Raw genomic sequence first — 17,405 nt, 5'->3', positions numbered from 1 at the left:
TTTTTTTTTTTGGTGGCTCTTAAAGGCAGTTGCTTCCCCAGGAGGGAAAGAGCACCAGACCTGGAGGTACTAAAATACTAGACCAGTACTTGGAGAGACTGGAATAAGCTCTGACACCCTCCCGTGGTACCAAAAATGCTGATGGGTACTAACCACACGGATAGGTTGGTGTAATCCATCTGAATATGGTAGTTCCCATTGTTCTCAGTCCCCCTCAGCATGAACCATCTTTCAAGTCATGGTGAGCTAATGTATTGCACACATTTCGACTTCCTCTTCACTCCCACAGCTAAGCTGCACTTTTTTTCCCCATTTCCAATGATTCCTGTTTCTTCATGTGTAGTGTGTACTATTGGGAGGTGGGAGGGAAGGAGTGGTCTATTTACTTTGGCAGGTTAAAGAAAGCCAAGAGAGGCCAAGACCAGCCTGGTGAAAAAGCAGGTGTGGAGCACTGGTAGAATGAAGGGATGCTAGAGATGGCAGCAGCTTTCTATCAGGATCTCTATGCCATGTGACTGGAGGACCCGGGGACTATGTAGGACTGTCTGCAGAGACTCATCTGGGTCCTCAGAGAGTACAAAGGGCTGATGCTGGTAAAGGAGTGGACCTTGGAGAAGGTTGACAGAACCCTGTGCAGTTTCAAGAATAGTAAGACTCTTGGGGTAGACAGGCTGCCCAAGGAGTTTTTTGTTACCTTCTGGGATCAGGTGGTTCCCAACCTGCTGAAGGTCTTCAAATACATAGGAGGGCAGGGATGGACTAAGGCCTCATGACTCTCTTGTACAAGAAGGGTCCGAGATAAGAGTTGAAGAACTGGAGGCCTATAACCCTCCTGACCTTCAACTATAAACTGCTGGCCAAGATGTTAACTGAGCACCTTAAATCTGTTATAGGGACACGAAGACCAGACATGCACAGTACCAGGAAGATCAATCCATGGTGCCCTGCTGCAGCTATAGGATGTACTGCAGTACCATGAAGACAGGGCCCAGAGAACTGCTGTACTGCACCTCAACCTGGAGAAAGCCTACAACCAAGTATCCTACCGACTCCTGTTCGAGACACTGAAGAAGATGGGGATCCCAATGACCTTCATTGTCTGTATAAAAAGACAGTATATGTGGATGAGAGCAGCCAGGTGCTGGTAAACAGGCTCATGACTGTACCAATAGTGGTGGAGTTGGGTGTCTGGCAGGGGTGTCCATTCTCCCCAATCCGGTTCATCTGCATAATGAAACCTCTAGCTGAGAGGCTCAAACAGACCCCAGAATTAATGCAGGCCCCAGGCACAACCAAAAGGAAGCAAGGGCCCTAGCCTAAATGGATGACCTCAATGTCCTCTGCATGGCCAAGTGGTCATACTGAAACACACACAGGTATACAGAGCAGTAGCAGAGGCCAAGTTCAATGTGACCAAGAGCACCTGCCTGGTACTGGGTGATCTGGGGGACCTGTCATCCCTGGGGGTCTACTACTGACCAGATGGAGGGCATGGGAAAAGACTGAAGCCAAAGTTAACTGCCAGAGTCTCAGAAACAGACTCTGGCATATGCACCACCTCTCCATGGGGGTTATCTTACAATCAGGGTCATCTTATATTTGAATAAATGCAGTATTTTTTATTTTGGCTAGAAAAAAAAGTCATGTTATGCTATTTATTCACTCCCTCCCACAGTCAATTCATGTACCACATTTACTCAAATCCAAGATGAGCTTTCCCCCCCTCCATTTCACATGTAGAAAAAACACCCTGATTTTGGATTAGAGAAATGGTTCTTAACCTTTTTTGTACAGGGACCCATTTGTAAACATCAGTGGACAGTCCCAAACCAGTGCCCCTCACTGCCACCCCCAGGCCCCAGCCCCCCAGGTGTGGGGCAAGGGGCAGGTGTGTGGGGCAAGGGATGGGTGTGTGTGGAGGAGGGGGGGCCAAGCAACACCAGACAAGCTGGAATTCTACCAGCCTGCAAGGGAAAAGCTACAGTTTTTCTCTTTTCATTTTTAAGTTTCTTGATCCATTTTTAAAAATCTGTCTGTAACCCTTTAATATATTCTTGCACCCCACTTTTGGGTCATGACCCATGGGTTGAGGAACACTGGGTTAGAGTATCAACCTAGTGCAGGGAGCAGCAGCTGCAGTCCAAGCCAGAGCTACAGGAGTGACCACATGGTGTGCAGGTCAGGGGGAGAACTGTGCAGTGGAAGGGCAGCTGCTACGACTTGGATCCGGCTTTGGCTCTGACCCTGACCCAGGCTTACAGATGCTGATGTTTGGCCAGGACTGGAGCCACCATGTGCTCTAGAACCACAGAAGGGAGGTAGGGCACCAACACTGGGGAGAGGAGTCAGGCTGTCTGCCTCCCTTCTGCAGTGGTTGGGGAAAGAATTTAAGATGACCCTCCAATCATTAAATTCTACACATGGAAAATTATAACATATTTATGTATGGAATTTAACAATTGGGTGGTCATTTTAAATTCCAGCTTGTCTTGGTTTCAGGATTCTCTGCTATTTACAAAAGGTTAACTGCTCAAAAAGCCTCACTGGAATAATCACGCTTTTGTGGAAAAATCTTGTTTCTGTTATTTACTAGCTTTACTTATTTGCATTGAAGATTTGGAGACTAACAGAAGATTATTAAATTTTGAAATAGCAGGTAGAAAAATACATGCAAATTTTACACAAAAAAGAAAAAGAGCCACACCACTTTGCCTGTTTATTTTACATGTTAATTTTATTAATTACAGTAAAAACTCTGTTATCTGGCATCCCCCGGGAATGAGGGATGCTAGATAACAAAATATGCCAGTTAATTGAGCGGCCCAAACAGGTGTCCTTGCCTGTTTGGGCTGCCGCCCTTCCCATGGGCCCTGCGGGCCCCGCGGGACAGGGAGACAGGCCCCATTCAGCCTGTTATGCCCCTGCACCACGGGGGTCTGGCAGCACAGGCTGGGGACTTGGAGAAACCGGAAGTGCCAAGGTAGGCACTTCCGGTTTCACTTTACCTTACAAGCCAGCATGCCAGTTAATAGAGCATGCCAGCTTGTAAGGTGCCAGTTAATGGAACTTTTACTGTATTCAATTAGTTTATGCAAAACTCTAGAACTCTTGGTTCAGAGATTATACCTTTTATTAATTAGTTAATCATTTATCTATTTTGGAATATTCCAACTACTATTCTATGGTATATTTTGTAAGATTAATGTCACATGAAGCAAGAACATTTTTTTGTGAACACTATGTTCAAAGATTAGTGACATGAGAATCACAGAGGTTCTACAGTACTCAACATCCACTATACATAGAAAGACAGGTTTATTGTAATGATTTGAGTATAGTAAATCTGCTTAAAATTTTACTGAATCACTTTCTATAAACATAAGACATGTAAAAAAAAAGTGACTAATTTTTTTCCATTAATGGAAAAAAAGAAACCAAACCCCTCACTCACTACAAAAAGGTAGCACGCACACACACAACACTGAATTTTCTAAATGAGTAAATCCGAGTCTTATATTTGAATAAATATCCCACATTATCTCAAATATAAGATCACTCAGAATACAAGACAACCCCCAGTAATTAGATTATCTATATGGGCAATTTATACATTTTGATTTAATTTTCCAGGTATAGAATGTAATTATTGGAGATGTGTCTTGCATTTGTCCCCCTCCCACTGCTGCACCAGGGAAAAAAATCTGAGGATTCAGGTAGCCCCTTTGCCTCCCCACCAACTTCTTCTCCCTTCACCCCCTTCCCCTGCTCCTGTCAGATCTTGCTTTCCCTGAGCACATGGAACAAAGAAGCAAATTTGAAGAAACTGACCTTGAAATAAAACACAGCTGTAGCGACTTGCATATAATACCCATAAACTTAGTTCATCCAGAATGGATTAATTTACCTTTTTCTGAAACTGCTGTAAGTTAGCACAGATACTCCATAAACACACTTTTAAGTAGCACTTTGGTACCTACCTATACATAGAAAAAAAACTATGCATGATGTTAGTCTAAAGCCAAAAGGCTCATGATTTACCACATAGTTCATTGGGTTGGGCCCCAGCCAGAATCAACAGCATTTTAAGACATGGTGACTCCACAGCTCAATATTTGTGCACATTCCGAATAAAAAGCATTTTAAGACATCCTCACAAAAGGATCCGTGTGCTGATTATCCCACCACTCATAACTAGAACTGGGTGTTTTCGTAAGTCCTGGAGTGCTCCAAAAATTTGGTCCAGTTCTACCTCACAGAAGGTGAGGCTACACAAGGATCATATATGCACAAGGTGAGAGAGGGGATGATAGGAATTTTGGGTGAACTGTTTGGGGCCCCATTTGGTGATGTTTGCCAGACATTTAAGGTTGGTGAAGAAACAGGAATAATTGGACATGGGAAAAAAGGTGCAGCTCAGCTGTGGTAGTCAAGAGGAAGTCAAAATGTAATGTATGCAATGTGGTGGCTCTCCATGACCTGAGAATCAGCGCTATCTTATTCAGATAGGTTGTACTAGCTTATGCTTGGGGTAGGTTCCCATCAGCCTGTTTGCCCCATATGGGCTGTATACTTTATAGGCATGCTCAGAGTTGGCTGCATTTAATCAGCTTCATAGTTGGTTTCCGTTACTGAGCACATGCTGTGATAGGCAATGTATTTAATGTGGTTTTCTTGTATGGGAATGTAAGATGAGGGACTTCCCCCCTTTGCTGACTGGGGGAAAATACCTTACCTTGCATTTAAGTAAATACGGTTAATACTTTGAACTGCTATTTATTCTCTCTCTATTCAAATTCTGCATTTGTTTCTAAGGGGTGAATAAATATTCATGGTGAAGGGGCTGCACCTAAACATATTGACCCTGTATTGCAGGTGTGAAAAAGCAAAAGCTGCCTCATCTCAATTTCTTGCATCAAAATAGGTCTCACCTTTTGCCCGTGAGATGATTTCTTCTTCACTTCAGAAAAAGACAGGGAGTTACTGGGAAGGTTGGGGAGATGAAGGCTCTGTCCCGAAGGAATTGATGTGCCATCTGACATTACCATGATCTGTCATAAAACAGAGGGAAAATAATACAGTATTTCCCCCTTCAATATTTAACTATGTTAGGAGTTAGCAATCACTTTAAGGGAGAACAGACAAATAAGCCTCCAATACAGCCAGCACCCTTGCTCTCCTCTCTCAGGGACTGCATTGATAAAATTACTGACTCATCCTCCATTCCAATGAGCAAAACAAATCTTGTTAATTTGTTTGTAAAGACAACTTAAACTGAAAAGAGCTGGCACATTCTATTCCAGTAGAGAAAGTGTTTTACAAAAAGACTTGTTGAAGTCTACAAATTTTACATATAGACTTCAGACCACTTCCAAGTAAGATTAAAATCCTCTTTGTACATAAAGTCCACATGCGCAAAGACATTCAATACTTTAGAACTTTATTGGCCAAAACTGTTACATTTACCCACTTCAGAGCAGGAAGCTGTCCCGTTAATTGCCATGCCAGTACCAAATATAAATGCAAATTAATTTTTGCTCAAGTAGAATAAAGCACTATGACAGAAGATATACTGAAGATGCAACAGAAAGTCTTGCAAACTGCTTCCAGTACTGGACTTAAGCAACATGGCTCCAACATCCTCTAAAAGAAGGAAACCATCTTACTAATGAGGCAGGTAAAATGCAAGGCCAGTATTTCAAGGTCCTCCAGGTATATGCACCAGATGGTCAAGCACCTGCATAAGCACCAGATGGTCAATGAGAGCAAATAGGTTTTTTAGCTATCGAATCCTTCTGGGTCTTCTAAAAACAAAACCTACCCTGTTTTTGGAGACCATTCTTGGCTTCTGAATGCACAGAGATTAGAGACCCTATAGGAGATGATTGCTTGGCCAAATAGGTTGCAAATTTATACTTCACCTTTGACCAACCAGCACAAGTCAAGGGGAACTCTGTTTACTGTTTTAAAATGCAAGCGGACTCTGGGGGGGAAACTAATCCACAGTACTATTAATAAGTATCTCTCTAAGCTATAAGAGCTCCTTCCACACGTTTGTTTAACTCCCTAAGATAGCTGGCAAAGATGAGTAGGTGATGTAGGACGTTAAACCCATGATAACAATTTCCCATTTTTGATAGTTTAAGTATCCACATACGTGGACATCCATTTACTATACCCACTCAATTACTGATTAACTTGCATTTTCTCATCTTATAGTAAATAGAGCGAGGTCTCAGAATCACACTAACAGGGCTCCCAATTTGAGCAATAGGCATTCAGGTTTAGCCAAAGGACATCTAATAAAGTAGGTCCCTGATGCATTGGTTCAATGTACTCAGGCTCCTAATATAGGGCAATTCCAGAAATCAGTGCTGTCACAAATGGGCTGTCCAGGAGACACAATGGAAAGGCAAGTAAGAACACTTCAACTTCACTAATTGGTTCGAGTTAAAGAATAAGCAACTTTCATCTGCCAGATATTCTTTAACCAAAGCACATCAAAGCTTAAGGCTGAACTCGGCACGATAAGCTGCAAGGAAGGAAGCTGTAACACATGCACAGCATGTCTAGTGTCAAGGGTAAGTCTCCAGTGGAGTTTACACAGATGCTTAAACTAGTACTGTTACAGAGTATATACACTTTGCCTCTACAGTTCAGGTTTTCTCCCCAGAAGCAGACTCTACATTACAATACTGTAGCAAATATCTATCTATTACTTATATAAAATATTTTTCGTATTAAAAACTGTTTGACCTGCAGGATAAGGAGGCAAGAGATCACCCTCCATTACTGAGTTTAATCACCTTTTCCTCCTTGACTGACTGCCCGCCTTCAGCAAGTCAGGGCACTGGGCCAGATGTGTGTTCAGAAGTGCCTGTTATTGCTTGAAAATTAAAAAGCAAGTGAAATACAGAGCCAAGGAACAATCTCATGGGAATGGAAATCACCAAATTTCTCCATGGTGGGTAAAATTCTGAGATTAAACCCCCCCCCCCCCCACCCCCCAAAATGGAGGCTGAGCCATTATTTAACCACCCCTTCTTGATGTTGATAATTTTATCAGTTTAAAAAATATTTTCAAGGTGGAGATAAAGAGAGATTGTTCCAGGCATCACTGTAGGATGTGTGCCGTTCGAGCCCAGGTGAGAAAGAAACCCACTGTGGAGGGTTTCACCATGACCGGATGGTGTTCGTAAGGGGCCCAGAGCACAGTAACATTCAGCACTTTGTGGAGAAAGTCATCTTTCACCTGCACAAGAGCTTCCCCTGGCCAAAAAGAGGTAGGGCCCCACTCCAAGGTGGCTTGAGTATTGTTTGCTTGGGGGGGGGGAGAGGAACAATCGCCTTCCCAGGCATGCTCTGAGCACTGGGAGGCCGCGGCAGCAGAGGCTGCTGCTTGCTGCTGCACACAGCCCACAGACAGGCTTCTGGCTGCCACACAGCTACCTGCCTACACAGCACCATCAGTTGTACTGTGGGGGGGGGGGAATTATTATTATTATTTCTTCCCCAAACCCTAACCCAGCTGATGGAGCAGGGAGTTGGCAGCTGATGGGTTTGTGCAGGCTGAGGTGGGGAACAAAAGCAACCCTCTCCTCTTCTCCCCCCTGCTCCTTACAGGCTTTGCCACTCCTTTTACTGCCATCTGGGTTATCAATGTCATTTATTTCTGCATTCCCCTCTCCCACTTCTCTCACAACCACTCAAATCAGTGGCTGCAGCAATGATCTTTTAATTGCTGGTGCCTGGGACAAAGCTCATGGTAGAGGTGGTATCTTTTATTAGACCAACTAGATTTTTGCAAAAAAATTTCTTTAAATCTTCGTTGCAAAAATCTAGTTGGTCTAATGAGGGATATCACCTCTACCATGGAGTCCTGATTCCTTTTGCCACTAGACCAATACAGCTACAACTGTATTAGTCAATATGCACCTGGCTGGGGTCATCTAACCCTATTGCTCTTTTCTACCCAGGGCATGTTACCTCCCAGCTCCATGTTCTTGGGGAACCCTGACACAGGACACAGACTGTCCAACTCACAAAGAATCCCCCCCCTCCCCTCCTCTACCTAAACAGAAACTGATTAAGATCCAGTGAGAGACGCACCTAAAACCCTCCAGATAAGGGTGACAAGAGTGAAACAACTGTCCTAGGTCTCATTTGCATCCGAGATGGAACCAGATTACCACTCATTTACATGAGAGATGGAGAACAGGAAGCCTGAAGCAGAGACTGCAGTGAATTCTGGGATCAGAAAAGCAGGGGAGCACTGCATGATGGGGAATCTGTGCTCCAAATGCTGATCAACCCACACACCCAGCTCAACATTTATCAGACCAGTTCTAATCTGGATTTACAAAGGACTCCCCCCCCCACACACACACCTCTAAGCGGAAGTAAAGTTTAATAGGCATATCGGGCCGTACATTCCCCAGTCCCACTATGGGAGGTCTATTTAAACTTAACTGGCTACAACTCGGTTGCCGGGTTAGGGAATGCTGAAGCAAGACACCAAGTCAGGGCATATGGCCAACATTTGAACAATGGTAAAGGGTTCATCACAGCATCCAGCCCATTGGAGCCCTGACCACAAGTGTTGTCATACTTTTCCCGGGACGACTGGTGGAAGTCCTCCCCTTCCAAAGGTTATGAACACTCCAATAATTGCCTTAAGTCTGTTAAAAGACTATAGTAAGATCTGGAAAAATCATGCTAAGCTGAGGCTTGTTCACAAGTAAAATCCAAAATCCTGATGCTGCAAGCTATCTATTGTTTCTGAAGAAACCATCAGTATATCTGCTATCCATAGGAATTTCAAGCTGGCTCCTAAGTATGTGTTTCCTGATTATCAATCAGTTTCCTGAGATGTTCCAACCAGATAAGCCCTTGTCAATAGAAAAGACAATTTGATTTACACTATTGAGAATGCTTGAAAGAAGCTGAACTGAGGGTATAAAAATCTGTAAAAGAAGCAGAAGTGTGTGTGCTGACACCACCCGCTTTCTTCTCGAGAGATTGAAGGAGGCAGATCGTCTCCCTTCAAGGATCGTGCTGAGAACTTCAAACGTGTCAGCTTTGCAACCTGAGTGCCTTGGACTGGTGAGATCCCAGCTCTCTCTCTCTTTTCTCTTCTCTCTCTAAGCATAGATTTCTGAACCTGAACTGTATTAGTTAAGCTTGAGCTATGTTTCCCCAAATACTTAGTGAAACCAGGGTAATACTGTAACTGTTTGTGTTTGTTTTCCTTTGCATGTCTATTACTACTATTGTCGTTATATATATACTTAGCAATAAATAACTTTTAGAGTCAAACTGGTGGTAACTGGGTATATTTTCCTTTCGGTACTTCTCCTTCCCCACTTGCTCTGCAGCAACGCTTCTTTTACCTAAGCTAAAGATCCCTGTGAAGCCCAAAAATACTGTGGGGTCTGCTCATCAAGAGGCTAAAAGATTGGGACATGCTGAGTTTGAAACACATAAGGGGATCAGCTTGTATAGGCTGATTGACCCAGTTTGGCTCAGATGTGTCCTAATGAACTGAATGCTGGCCCACGAGGGTGTCATCTGGACACCCAGCCAGATTCAGAGGTTTTCTGTTTAACTGTGTGCTTGTGTCTGACTGTAGTTTATTGTTGCTCTGGTGAACTGATTCTTGGCATATGAGGGTGTCAGCTTGTCCATGCTGATCAACCCAGCCAGGTCAGGCGTGTCACATTAATCTGGGTGCGTTTGTGTGTATGACTGATTTGGAGACTGGAGGAACCCAGCCCCATTGAAACTGGGGGTGAGGGCTTGCAGAAGGGAGAGATACAGCTCCGTATAGAAACACAAGTAGCACATTAATAGAATTACCAAGACCCTAGAAATGTATCTCTAATATATGAGCAGACCCCAAAATAATGGGCAAATGTGGCAACAGGCGGGGGTGGGGTCAGACTTGATGATGTACTGAGGTCTCTTACAACCCAAACATCCATGAACCAGAAGGTGGTCCCAAAAATCAGAACTTGACAGATAATTGGTAATTACAACCACCACTTTCTTAATGCTCAGCTTGTTTTTGTAGAATCACAGAAAGGGACCTTGAGGGCCATTTGGCCCAAACCCCATGCATGAATACAGGAATAGGCCAAGAAGGATGCAGGCTGGCATGGGAGGTTCAAACTGAGGACTTGCACTTGATGGGCTGCCAGCCAAACCATGTGGCTAGGTGGAAGAGGCTGCGTGTGTTTTAGAAGTAAACTATAGCCTTTCAAAAACACTAAGCTGTAGAAAGTGAAAAAGCAATAGAAACATAAACATCAGGAATATATCAGTGTCTCCCTCCTTCCATAACCCATGGGTAGGGACTTACTGAAATTGTGATTTCGCAGAATCCAGCATTGCCCACAAAAGCAGGCAATGCCCACACAAAAAAAATCAAATAAAAATAAAATGCTGGCTCTCCAGAGGGAGCCAGCAGTCCTCATTGTGCTGTGGCTCAGCTGCACAGCACACTGGGGGGAAGTGAAGAGGGGGGCTGCTCGCATGATGGGAGCCCAAGATGGCTGTTGCCCCCACCCCTCACTGCTGATTGGCTGCAAGAGTTGTCCATCATATGGCCCTGCCCCTCTTCACCAATCAGCAGTGAGGGGTAGAGCTGCAAGATGAACAGCCCTCACAGGCTATTGGTGGCAAGGGGCAGGGCCGCTGGAGCCCCTTAGCCAGATGCGCCGGGAGCCCACCACAGAGCCCATGAAAATGGTTGCTGGGCCTGCATTCTCCTCATGAAATCAGCCAGCAAGTGCCTTGAATTCGATAGGTCCCTACCCATGAGATAAAGCATCCTCTTCATACATTCAGTTATCTAGACCAACTTTCAAAAAAACCCCTCAGGCTGAGAACACATTCTGTGGAAACTGAATGAATTCCCTTGGAAACTAAATTAAGAAGGGAGAAAATCAGAGGTTCAGGTAATATACTGTTGGAAAATTTAAGCTACTAGATTACAGTAACATTTTGAAGGCAAGAGGGTACGGCTACTACTCTGCAGTTAAGAGAAGCCATTTTGAAAGATATTTTACAGTGAAGAAATAATACCCCAAAACAGCTGATTTTAGAGCAAGGCTGAAATGTAATGTAGCCGTCTCCCCTGAGCCCACTCCAGGCAATAAAAAAAAAAGCCTCTGATCAAGTCTTAAGGATGTTCCAAGACTACAGTAGACTCTACAGTGGAAGGCTAAGTTGGCAACTCAGGCCAAGGCTTGCAACTTATCTATTTGGAAGCAAGGATTCAAGCTATTTAAGCCCACCCACTGACAATTTTCCAATGCCTTTCTACAAATACATGAGGGCCATTTCTTCTTTTGCTCTTAGTCACTGTTATGCGCTGAAGGTCATCTGTTAGGTTATATACTTCCAGCTCATCAGAGAAATCCTCCTCGTGGTGTACTGATAACTGTTTTGAAATGGGCATCAACTATCTGGTGAAGCTCTTCAAATCAATTCTTACTGTAAGAAATGATTTGAAGAGATATACTCACACCATCAAAGTACAGCGAAATCTCCTAACAACTTGCTATAAAGAGGATTCAGTAGATGGAATCTCTTTACAGGAAGTCAGTCAGTGAGGAGGACATGATCACAATGGGCAAATATCAAAAGTACCAAGGCCATGTCCGCTCAAGAGATCATTGAAAAGTACAACTGGAAGGGACCTCACAAGATCATCTAGTCCATCCCCTGCTCCAAGGAGGATCTACCCTGACTATACTATCTCAGCCAAATGTCTAACCAAGCTGTTCTTAAAATTTATTTCCAAGGACAGAGATTTCCCAACTTCTCCAGGTAGCCTGTTCCAATACTTGACCACTGTCAGAAAGATCTTCCTAATTTCCAGCCTAAACTTCCCTAGCTGCAGCTTGAGGTCATTGCTCCTAGTCCTGTCTCCAATGGCCACAGAGAAAAGCCCACCCATCTCCATCTTGTCTGATATTTGAAGAAGACTATTAACAAATCCCCCTCAGCCTTCTTTTCTCCAGACAAAATAACCCCAAGCTCTTCAGCCTGTCCTTATAAGTCGTACTTCCCAGGGCCCTAATAATTTTTGTTGCTGTGTACTGAATTCTTTCCAAATCTGTGCTTCCTGAAGTGCGGGGCCCAAAACTCAACATGGTACTTCAGGCAAGACCTCACCAGTGTTGAATAGACCAGAAGAATCTCTTGCTCTGATCTGCAAGTGACACTTCTGTTCATATAACAAAGGATGCTGCTGGATTATTATTATTATTATTACTTTATTTTTTTTGCAAAATGAGTGCACTGTTGGCTTAAATTCAGTTTATGGTCTACTGCAATCTCCAGGTCCATCTCTGCTGCACTGCAGCCTAGCCAGTCATTCCCCAGTCTGTATTTGGTCATGCAATTACTCTATCCCAAATGCAAGGCTTTACCCTTGTTTTTGGTGCATCACATCTAAGTGTACACTTGATACCCTCATCCAAATCATTAATGAAGATACTAAACAATACTGGACCCAGGACAGACCCCTGGAGAACCCCATTTGATACCTGCTCCCTACTAGACATTGAGCCATTGATGACTACCCATTGAGTACAATGATCCAACCACTCACGTATCCACCTTATAGTACTTGCATCTAGTCTCTATTGCCTTAACTTGTTAAATGAGAATGTTGTGGAAGGCAGCATCAAAAGTCTTGTTACTGGCAATCTATATGACATCCACTGCTCTCCCGCACATCCACAGAGCCTATAACCTTATCAGAGAAGGAAATCAGGCTGGACAGACATAACTTGCTCTTGGTGAATCCATGATGACTGTGCCTGATCCCCTTGTTCTCCCCTCTAAATGTTTCACAACAGATTCCTTGAGGACCTGCTCCCAGGTCTTTCCATGTATCGAGGTAGTTCCCTCCTGCTTCCCAGGTCTTTCTGTGTATCAAGGTAGTTCCCTCCTGCTTCCTTTTCTTTAAAGATGGACACTACTTATGCCCTTTTCCAACCATCCAGGGCTTCACCTGACCTCAAAGAGGTTAGCCAATGGCTCTGAAGTTACCTAAGCCAACTCCTTCACTACCTTATGGTGCATCCCAACTGGGTCTGCCAACTTGAAAGCATCTAGCTTCTCTAAGTTGTCTCCTTCCCTATCTTTGCTGCCTATCAAACCTGTCATCTGGTAGCTGCTCCTATTTGTGAAAGCTTAAGGAAAGCAGGCATTAAATACTTCAGCCTCCTTTTTAATCATTTGCAACTAGGTTGCCTATGATTTCTCTGGCCTCCCTCTTCCTTTTGACATGCTTGTAAAATCCCATTTTATTGCCTGTTACATTCTTTGTCAGCTGCATCTCAAATTGTGCCTTGGCCTTCCTAATTTTGCACCTGCATGCCCATGCAACTCTGATACTCTTTAGCACTGTGACTAAGTTTCCATTTTTGTAGGGTTCCTCTTTGAGTTTCAGCTTGTTAAAGAGATTACTTTCTAGCTACTCCAGCCTCCTGTTACACTTCCTAGTCTTCTGGTGCATCAAAACAGCTTGCTCCAGTGTCCTTAAGAGGGCCTCCTTAAAGTAGAGGCAACTGTCCAGGACTCCTCTTACACTTGCCTCCCAGGGGATCCCGCCCACTAGTTTGTTAAAGTTCAGTGTATGTTTTCTGCTGCTCTCCTTAGGATCTTGAAGTTTATCATTTTGTGGTCACCATCACCCAAGCTACCTGCCATCGTCACATTTTCAACCAATTGCCCCTCTCCCCTTCCCCTCCCTCACAGTTGGCCTCACTACCGCCTGTACCAAAAAGTTATTGCCAAGACACTCTATGGATTTGCTGGACTGCTTGTGCTCTGCTGTTTCCTTCCCAGAAAATGCTCTGATAATTAAAGTCCCCCATAAGCCCCCCTCCCTCCATATCTGGAAGCTTCCATCAATTATTTAAGACCTCATCCACCTCCTCCCCCTGGTTTGGTGGCCTGTAGTTGATACCCATTATGACATCTCCCCTGCTATTCTCTTTTGACCCCTGCTATTGTCCTTTTTGACCTTTACCCAGAGGCTTTCAATAGACCTGCCTTCCACTTCATACAGAGCTTGCATATATTGCCTTTATACACATGGCAACACCTCCTCCTCTTTTCCTCTATGCTTCCTGAACAAGCTATACCCATCTACAACCATACTCGTCAATTAAACCATCCCCTTACATTTCCATAATCCCAATTACATCATAATTCTGTGCTTGAACTAGGACCTGCTGTTCTTCCTGTTTGTTCCTCATACTTCTCATATTAGTATATACATGCTTCAGGTATCTAACTGACTGTCCTACCTTCTCCCTGAATTTTTAAGGCATTTTTAAGGGTGCTGCTGTTGTTCTCCTTACTAAGATTTTATCCAGGTCCCCACGCTTCTTATTTACATCTGGGCTTTTGTCTCCATTCTTGGATGAACCTAATTTAAAACTCTTCTCACTAGGTTAGCAAGCCTGTACACAAAAATATTCTTCCTTCTCTGTCAGGTAGATCCTATCTCTATCCAGAAGTTTATCTTCCTGGAACACCATTCCAGAGTCAAGAAAGCTGAAACCCTGCTGGTGACAATTTATGCTGCCACATGTTGATCTCTGTGATGCATCTCCTCCTAGCTGGACCTTTGCCCTTGACTAGAAGGATGCCATGTAGTCCCTTTTGATCTGCTCAAGATCACCCCTGGCAGTATCATCAGTACCCACATGGACAAGCAACATAGGATAAGAGCTAGATGAGTCTCATCAGTCTCTCTGTGATGTCTCAGATGCATGCTCCTGGCAGGCAGCAGACCTCCTGAGCTAGCAGGTCAGGCCAGCAGATGGATGCTTCCATTCCCCACAGGAGGGAGTCACCAATAACCACCACCCCATCACTTCTTGGCAACAGTGGTCTTGATCCTCCTCCCATGGGGGTGCATGATGTGGTTTCTCCTTGTCACTGTAGTGGGCTCCTTCTCATACAATGCTAGGGCCCTCATACCTATGCTCCATCTGGACAGCCACAGGCCTAAAGGAGGAGTGCTGCATGTTGCCAGACAAGCCAGTTTCCACCTTCTAGAGTACCTGTGTTTTGCATCTTCCAATGCTTTCTCTGGAGGTCTCTTTGTACATTGAGCTGGTAAAGGTTTCATGCTCACAGATACTCTGAGCACCTGAATCCCCTCCTGCAGCTCCCTTACCTGATTCCTGAGAGAATACACTAGGAGGCACCTCTCACACTGCAAGCACTCTCCCACCTGTTTGTCCCTGGCAGTGACAGGTAAGCTTCAGTCCATGCAAAGTTAGACCAGAAACTGGATGGACGCCTTCGTGGTTAATGGCCACGTTTGGACAGAGCCCACAGGTTCAGACAGAGGAAGAGCTGGCACAAGCTTTAGCATTGCAGTGTTTTCCAGACATCCTGTTGATTGTCCTGCCAGCTCCATCATCTTCTGTTGCAACCTCCTGGAAAAAAATCTTTTTCCTCCTTTACCTGCTCTTATTTAGCAAGCATCAAAGGAAGGGTGAAAAAGAAAAAAAAAAAAAAAGTGTCCAGGCCAACTCCCCACTCAGACTCCCCTGTTTGCTTACCTGCTCACTGGTCCCGAGGTGCTGGCTCCTGTGTTGCTGTGATCTGGCAAGCCTAGCCTTTCTGCTTAGGCACCTCCTTGTTCACACTGCAATCAGCCACAATCAGCCAATTACTTAAAGAAGCTAGATGCTTTCAAGTCAGCAAGGTTGGATGGGATACACCCTGGATGGGATACAGCCAACTGAAGGAGTTGGCAGAGGTAACGTCAGAGCTATTGACTATCCTTTTTGAGGACTCGTGGAAGTTGGGTGAGGTCCTGTATGACTGGAAAAGGGCAAATATAATGCTCATCTTTAAGAGAGGGAAGATGAATTTGACCAGGTGCTCATCACTGCTCAGAGTAAAAATAATTCCTCACCCTCTTGCCTTCATTGTAATGGATGTGCTTACAGATCAATGCTAGTGCTGACCACCATACCACCAAATGTGTGAGCCAGCAATGGGGTTGACTTCACCAAATTCACAGTTCATCACCAGTTTACAACTGCAACTAAAACTTCCTACTGACAGCTGGACCTATACCAGTGTGGCTTTTTCAGCTGGTTCATAGGATCATAGAAAAGTAGGGCTTATGAGGTTATCTAGTCCAACCCCCTGCTCAAGGCAGGGTAATCCCCAACTAAACCAGGTTAGTAGTTAGTGAAGGATAGCCTGCTTCTTCTGTTGTCATACAGTATTTTAAATAGCTGCCACCAATTTCAGCAGTGGGCACAGACATCCCCTTGATATCTCTATTACTGAAAAGAAATAAAGCCCTCGCTTTTCCACATTTGAAGATGCTCCATAATACATTGGTACCTTGCATCCTGTCAGCACACTCTATAGTGTTGTTCAAGAACCTGCCTTATTATTGACCAAGGCCTGTGCAAGTGAGCAGTACCTTTTCTGCACCATCATTTTAACATGTACCATTAATGGTCCCAGCACTCAAAATTCTCACTTATTCTAGAGATATCCTGACTCCTAACTACATTTAGATACTGCACAGTAATAACTACTTGGTTAACTTCTATCATCAAAACAGTTGACTTGCCAACACCAAATTGGTTAACTATCCATTCATAGCAGCCCTGGATAACACCCCAAACTCCTGATAGCAACAACCACCTACATTTAGCCTAGAATGGTCTCTCTCATTTGCATGTCCTGACATTGAAAGGCTGCGGCAAGTTCCTCATTTGGCATGTGGCCTTTCATGTGCAAGTTCTGCATTTGCTGCCGGTTATCCCAGGACTGTATTGGCATTAAGAAAACAAGTCCTTCACTTGACACTTGCAAGCCCTGCCCCACAACTGCTAGTCAGTGCTGGAAGACTCTAAAGCTATTAAAACCTGCATCAGATGCTGACTGATTTTTAAAGTCTTAAGCAAAAACCAACAAGGTTTTTTTCCTTAACCAACTATTAAAATGTATATTAGGGTTAAACATACTGAAGTAGGCATTGTCAACTAAAACCAACAAAAAATTGCCTCCAACAGCTATCGTTTCTATTTATTAAAACAAAAGGAATAAAACCTATCAGAATTCTTTCAGTTGTGTGTTAGAAGCTAGAAATAAAGTGTGAAATCACAGTTTAACCAAATTCAATTAACCAATCATGGAGAGCAAAGATTAAAAGATAATCCTTGCCTAGAGTATCCATATACCTAAGGATAGTCCTGAATAGAGTCCAGTTTTCTCAACTGATGCATAGGAACTGCAGTTGGGGGGCGTGAAAGGAGGTAATAGCTTTGTCTTCATTATGGTAAATTACATGTCTTGCAATTCCTATACATATAACACACACTATACAGCAGAAACCATCAGAGATATTT

At 43.9% G+C, this 17,405-nt stretch overlaps 1 protein-coding gene across 7 annotated transcripts in view; it reads right to left on the bottom strand.

Moving 5' to 3' along the window:
• The window catches only part of MLLT3 (MLLT3, super elongation complex subunit), a 268,280-nt gene that overhangs the window by 110,335 nt on the left and 140,540 nt on the right, over positions 1 to 17,405 (bottom strand). For 6 of the 7 annotated variants that reach the window (XM_019517499.1, XM_019517503.1, XM_019517500.1 and 3 more), the window contains exon 5: positions 4,929 to 5,048. The exons of the other annotated variant lie outside the window; for it this stretch is intronic. In XM_019517499.1, the coding sequence (XP_019373044.1) occupies positions 4,929 to 5,048 (120 nt within the window). The remainder of the gene's footprint in view (positions 1 to 4,928; positions 5,049 to 17,405) is intronic. 7 annotated transcript variants of the gene reach the window in all.

The sequence above is a fragment of the Gavialis gangeticus genome, unplaced genomic scaffold, assembly GCF_001723915.1.
Source record: "Gavialis gangeticus isolate Ggan-Ray unplaced genomic scaffold, GavGan_comp1, whole genome shotgun sequence".
NCBI classification, from domain to species: Eukaryota; Metazoa; Chordata; order Crocodylia; family Gavialidae; genus Gavialis; species Gavialis gangeticus.
Note: the sequence above shows the minus strand (reverse complement) of the source record. Positions and strands in the feature narration are given on the sequence as shown.